Source organism: Chenopodium album, chromosome 18 (genome assembly GCF_948465745.1).
Source record: "Chenopodium album chromosome 18, dcCheAlbu1.1, whole genome shotgun sequence".
Taxonomy (NCBI): domain Eukaryota; kingdom Viridiplantae; phylum Streptophyta; class Magnoliopsida; order Caryophyllales; family Amaranthaceae; genus Chenopodium; species Chenopodium album.
In genome coordinates, this window is record NC_137851.1 from 43,548,947 (window position 1) to 43,555,031 (window position 6,085).

The 6,085-nt window shown below is 36.2% G+C and overlaps 1 protein-coding gene across 1 annotated transcript; it reads left to right on the forward strand.

Annotated features, from left to right (window-relative positions):
- Window positions 1–282: 282 nt before the first annotated feature.
- On the forward strand, window positions 283–5,548 carry LOC145592182 (uncharacterized). The gene is made up of 5 exons (XM_081648643.1): window positions 283–358; window positions 4,484–4,511; window positions 4,622–4,725; window positions 4,814–4,881; window positions 5,402–5,548. The coding sequence occupies exons 1-5, from the start codon at window positions 283–285 to the stop codon at window positions 5,546–5,548; spliced, it is 423 nt and encodes a 140-aa protein (XP_081504769.1).
- Window positions 5,549–6,085: the final 537 nt, after the last annotated feature.

The following is a 6,085-nucleotide window of genomic DNA, read 5'->3' on the forward strand; positions in this document are numbered from 1 at the left end:
CCCAAATGGAATCGCAGCAGTCCGGAATTCGAGTCCGGTGATGAGAGAGAAGTCGACAGGAGTGATAGTCATCTTACCCCAGGGAAAGTGAAAAGTGTTGGTGGTGTCCCAAAAGAACTCCACCAAGGCTCGAATCAGAAAACAAGTCGTGGACAAAGAATAGAGAGCCTGAATGGCCTGCAATAGTGGAGTCAAACAACAAGACTCCCACAGCTCACGCAACTCCTCATTGTTGCGAAAGTAAGTCTCGTACAGCTGCCCGATGGTGTTGTTGCCCGAGCCATGGCAATGAACTCGCTCGTCGGTCATCCCAAGACAGACTCGCTCCGAGATGTGAAACAGGGGCGCAATGTACAAGGTACGCCCATCCCACTCAGGGAACTCCCCCAAACTGGTGGAAGTACCCTCGCCGGCGTCGACAGGCTCGTCCTCTCGGTGAGCCCCACGAGAGCGTGAGCCGGAACCGCGTCGTCGAGTCATGCTAATTATGCAAGAAAATAGTAAATCAAAGGTTATATAGTATCTAAGGTTCACCTAGCCGCATGATACTATGTTCGTAAAAAAAACAGAGTACGTAGTACTAAAACAGAGCATGATTTTGATTCGAAAAAAAAACATTTTTAAGAAATCAAACAATTTCTTGCAATACTAGGACAAATATTATGACAAATTGAGCATGAATAGCTAGCAAAAACATGAAGAACAAGCCACACTATGTTCACGAACTCAAGGTGTTCGTTGATGGTGATTTGCTCGTTTCTTCACCAAATTGAGCCAAACAAGTTTCAAAATACTCCCAAGGAAATATAAAAACATAAACAAGTGGTTTCATGGCAAGAAATTTGACAAACAAAGGAAAACAAGCAAAATTGATTTTGAAATTTCGAAAATTCGCAAAAAAAAAATGCACCAAATTCGCACAAAATATAGTGAGTTTGGGGAAAACTTACATAGATCGACAAACTAGAGATCACAAGCTTCGATTTGCAAAAAACATGAGCGAATTTCGTTGTGAAACGAAGGAGAATGAGCAAGATGAAATTTTCGTGCGAAAACGAAGAAAATGAGGCACGAACAACAAAATGAAGGAGAAGGGATTAAAATCCTGAAAACCCGACTCTAGCACGAAACGATAGGCATGTCGCGCCGCAACAAAGCGTGGCAGCGCACTCTTGTTCCTTTTCCTTAGCGACGTTATTTTTGGCCCCATATTTATTTATGCGGACCTCATGCAGTAATTCTGGGTTCCTTGGTATGCCAATTAGCCCCTATAAGCAAATCGACATGATTAGTAGTCGGCTTGATTAAAATCACTTTAACTGATCGACCTGATAATGATCGTCTCACTTAGCTTAAGCGCCTAAGCATTGGCTCATCACAAGCACCAAGATATTGGCAAACGCAAACATCAAACGCAGAATAAAATACAAGCAACAGCACAGACGGAATTTACAACAAAGCACTAGCAAAATGAGGATCAACAAGCAGTGATCTTTGATAGCTTTCCAAAGAAAGTTATCACGCCAAATAGGGGATTGCTACAAGTAGAGTGATCTTTGACGATAATCCCTAAGATGTAGAAAATCGTCATAAAGGCTGAAGATGGCTACAAGCAAAGCTATCTTCGATAGTTTTTCCTAAGATGTGAGAAATTGTCAAAAAACTATGGATGACTACAAGAAGAGTTGTCTTCGATCGTATTCCCTAAGATGCGGAAGATGGTCTTAAACGGCAAAAGAGTGCTACAAGTAGAGCAATCTTCGATGGTGTTCCCTAGCTTGCGGAGGACTGTCACAGAGAAAATTGTAGGCAGCTACAAGCGGATGCAAGAACAAAAACGATTACTCTAGAGACGTATACTCGACGATGCAAGATACGCGTTTCTTAACTCTTTTATTTTTTTAACTAACGCTAGTTTGCAGGTATCGGCGTTACAAGAATGATTTAGGATCGCAAAACAGCCTAAATCATTCCCAAAAACCAAACCCAGTGATGAGTACCTTTCACGTCATTTGATTATCGAATGAAGTGAAAGTGTGAAAAGTCTTGTAATGCGGTTGTTTTAATAAAATAACTCTTCATACTGTTTTCGAAAATGTACTCTATTTATGAAAATGTCAAATCCAATTTATTTTGGTCCATGATAAGGGTCCAATAATAGTGTAGTTGGATTGGGATCGAAAAGAGATTTCCAACGATATATTATAAGCCTAATTCCGATGAATAATGAGGAAGTTATGGCCAAAATACTAAATTGGGCATGAAATGGTTTTATGTCCCAATGATCTAGTGGAGGGCCCATTAATTAATATTCCTAAAGTTATTAGGATTGATTTTAATTTTCTATAATAATCTAGAAGGTTATTTTGAGTTCTAATGAGGTTAAGAACAATAATTATATATTTTATGAAAATAAAGAATTCTGTTTGGATTAAAACAAGTGTTTTTAATATGATTTTCAAGGATAAGTACGAACATTGTTAATCGAATTTAATTAGATTAAGGATTCCATACAGGTTTTTTTAGAAAACACGTGAATCAGTGCGAAACGACAAGGCTAGCGCGCAACGACAAGCCTGGCGCACAACGACAGGGCTGTCGCGTCGCGCTAGACTCTGTCGTTCTGCGACAGGGGCATTTTATTCCTAATAGGACTCGGTCTTTTTCTTATCGTTTTAGGGCTATTTTCTCTATAAATAGGGTCGTATTTTTCTGTTTTTTTTTTATTCATTCACGATCATCATCAATGTTCTATTCTCTTCTCTCTTAAGCTAATAGCTTTTCTTTCCCCCTCTTTCTCAGCCCTCCTTTTTTACAAATACAACACCGCGTTCACAAGTCTTAGACATACCTAGCCAAGCTCAAAGTTGCCTTCGCCCTAGACGTGAAAGGTTGATAATTTCTGAGGATTTGGTCCTAAATCCCTATTTCAATTATTTGAATTTATTGTTTGATTTAATATTTTCTTTGAAGTTACGAGGCAACAGAGTAAGTTGTTTTAATTGCTCTATATCTTTAGAAAGCATGTTTCTATTATTCTAATTCCTAGTATCATGTTAGGATGTCTTTATGATTCCTAGTATCATGTTAGGATGTTTTTATTGCTTTCTAGCATCATGTTTAGGTTGCTTTCTATTTCTTCTATCATGTTAGTATCATGTTAGGGATAAAGCTTTGAACTTTTAATGTTTAGTGACATGCAAGGATTTATTATTAATCTTGTTAGTATCATGCCTAGGATCTTGCTAATATTATGCTTTGATGAGAATATTATTATGATGATGATGATTTGTTGTATCAATATTATTGTTGCTTGATATTAATATTGTTATTGCTTGATCACACCCTCTCTTGCAGGTTTAAAGGGAATTTGTACTTGTAATAACGCTTAATAAGATAATTAATAATCTTGTTTAGGCTAATATGATTTTAATTCAAGTGATCGCCAATAATAGTTTTGTTTGTGCATTAATATTCAACCAATATAGATTAAATATGCTAGGATTAATATATTGATTGTATGTTAGTCAGAAAGCGCACATGAATATGAGAAGAATAAAGTAGAGGCCTATTTTTAGGGCAGGTTCAATCTCTTTTAGGTTAGGTTTGTACCTTCATCCCCGAATATCCAGTCATGGTTCCAGACCATTATGGAGTTAGCGATCTCATGGATCGTGAAGGGGTGTGACCTTTATCCTATGAACGGTTTACAAGTTCCTAAAACTTGTTGGCAACTCTTTTACTCTAGCTTCCTTCCCTTTGGACGCCACCATACTTAAGTGTATGATTATAATGGGCTCAATTGTGGGATGCTTGACATAATCCCTACACTCCTATATATGGAAAGCAAAAAAAAATTATTTCTTTCATTTTCAGTAGTTGAGAGTCTGGGCAGAACTACCCTTAGGGATATTGAAACACTAAGAAATTTGTATGCTGGTGAAACATCAAGGCATTTTGGAAGTTGGGTTCCATTGTCTTCTTCCCCTTTTCTAATGTTTTGTGGTGAAACATCTATAATTTATTTCAGTCCCTAAAACATAGTAATAATCCTATTGAGTAGTCTGATAAATAATAAATTTTAAATGTATCCTGCTGCTCTAAAACTATGGAAGATGTGTCCTAAACTCCTAACAGTGAATCTTAGTGTACCAGAACTCCTACAGCTTGCTCTACCGCATTTTTGACTCTGCAATGGCTGAGTGCTGTCATCATGAGAGGTATACTATCTTGAATTAATTAGGTGCTTGTGAAGTAAACAGATTCTTGTTGCTTAAGGACGAGATGGATACTTTTTTGATAAAATTTTGATAGATTTGTGGTAAAAAAAATGTACTAAAATACTAATTATTGTTACTATTAACATTAAGTTATTTGCCTAATTTTCTGTAATGTCATAAATTTAAAGAGCGTTTTTCATCAAACCCCTTCTTTGCGTTTAGAATATGTTTTGTAAGCTTTGCTTCATATTGTCTTGCTGCAGTTTTTCTCTCAGCTTTTGTTAATAAGTGGTATCTATCAGTTATATAATTTGGTTGCTACTTCTATGTGGCCTTTCGTTCTTTCGATTTAAATACTTCACTTGAATTTAACTATGGTATTCCTGTACAACCCTTTGCAGCATTTTCTTGTTAGCTTGTAGTCTTTTGGCTATAGGCATACTGTCTGGTAAATACTTTGGAGATGATAGAGGTCCTGCAGATGCTCGATTGAATCTTTTCAGAGGTATTTAGATTCTAATTTTAAAATATAACATCACGCGACTTGATTTATATGCTGTAATCTGTATATTGATTTTTTCTCTTTTGGAAAGCAAGAAGATATCCAGAAGGGGAATCCAGGTATAGCCTGTTCAATGCTGCTACAAAATTAGCCACAAGGGTACGTATTCTTTTCAGCTTTGGAAGGACTTGTAACTCCTGTTGATCTGATAGCCTGTTCTTGCTCTATGTTGGTTACTATTTCTAAACTCAACATGCAACAACAACTAGTTAGATCATGAATTATGATGTGGTACTTGGAACTTTTAGTTACCTCACTGCTGAGAACAAGGCAGTCAAATGTTGGATATGCATGCTATGGAGCCTTGGCATTTTTGTGCCGACAACTAGAGTTGTTAATGTATTCACTTTTACTGCAGGAGTACCTTCAAATTAAATAGCAGAAAAGTACGGCCTTCAACCAGTTTCTTTGGCAATTGGTATGCCATATCTCCCATTTTCACCTCCCCCATTCCTATCTGGAGTTACGAAATTATGATTGTCTGCATTTGTATTGCATGCAGTAACTTTAGTCAGTCCATCACTTTAATTCTTAGATCTAAGATTTTATACTTATGGCAAATACGACGTTCAAATCTCTTTTGAGTATTAACTTCTGTTTGGCAGCTTTTGTTTTGAAGCACCCCCTTGTAGCAAGTGCTGTTTTTGGAGCAACCAAGATATGGCAACTTCAGGAGATTGTTAATGCATTTCGTATTGAGTTATCAGCTAAAGTAGTTGCTGAGATAAGCAAGGTTCATTCAATAATTCCAAACCCATATCCCTAGGATTGGTAATGTCAAATAATATTCTTTTGTATTTAAATTATTTCATTTTTGGCCCTAAATTTATGGCTTTGCTTGTAACTTATAAGACTTGTAAGTGTGTGCATCTTTGGACTTTTGAATCCTATGTAATAGGTTTAAGTGATAAACCATGGAGTTAGCTGTTTTGGATTGAATTGTAATAGGGGTTGTAACCCATTTAACTATAGGTCGTTTGGTAGGATATACTACCATTTTGTATTCAAATAAAATATTTATTAAAAAAATTTATTTATTTATTAGTAACTAGCGTAATCTAATGCTAGTTACTAATAGTATTTTTTTAAAAAAAAATAAAAAAATATATTCGTAACCGGCGTTAATATTTGCCAGTTATTAATAATACCCTAATTGTAACAGGCGTAACTTAATGTCAGTTACGAATAGTATGCTTTCTAACTTGGAAAATAGACTTTTTGTAACTGGCGTTAGGTTAAGCCAGTTACGAATAGTACATTATTTGTAACTAAAATTAGTCGGTTACGAATAATTTTCACTAGT

Excerpts from the sequence above, each read along its gene's own strand:
- LOC145592182 (XM_081648643.1), top strand. The coding sequence starts at position 283 with ATGGCAATGAACTCGCTCGTCGGTCATCCCAAGACAGACTCGCTCCGA. Across the intron at positions 4,512-4,621 it reads TCAGCTTTTGTTAATAAGTG|CATTTTCTTGTTAGCTTGTA; the intron begins GTATCTATCAGT and ends AACCCTTTGCAG. Across the intron at positions 4,882-5,401 it reads CTACAAAATTAGCCACAAGG|CACCCCCTTGTAGCAAGTGC; the intron begins GTACGTATTCTT and ends TTTGTTTTGAAG.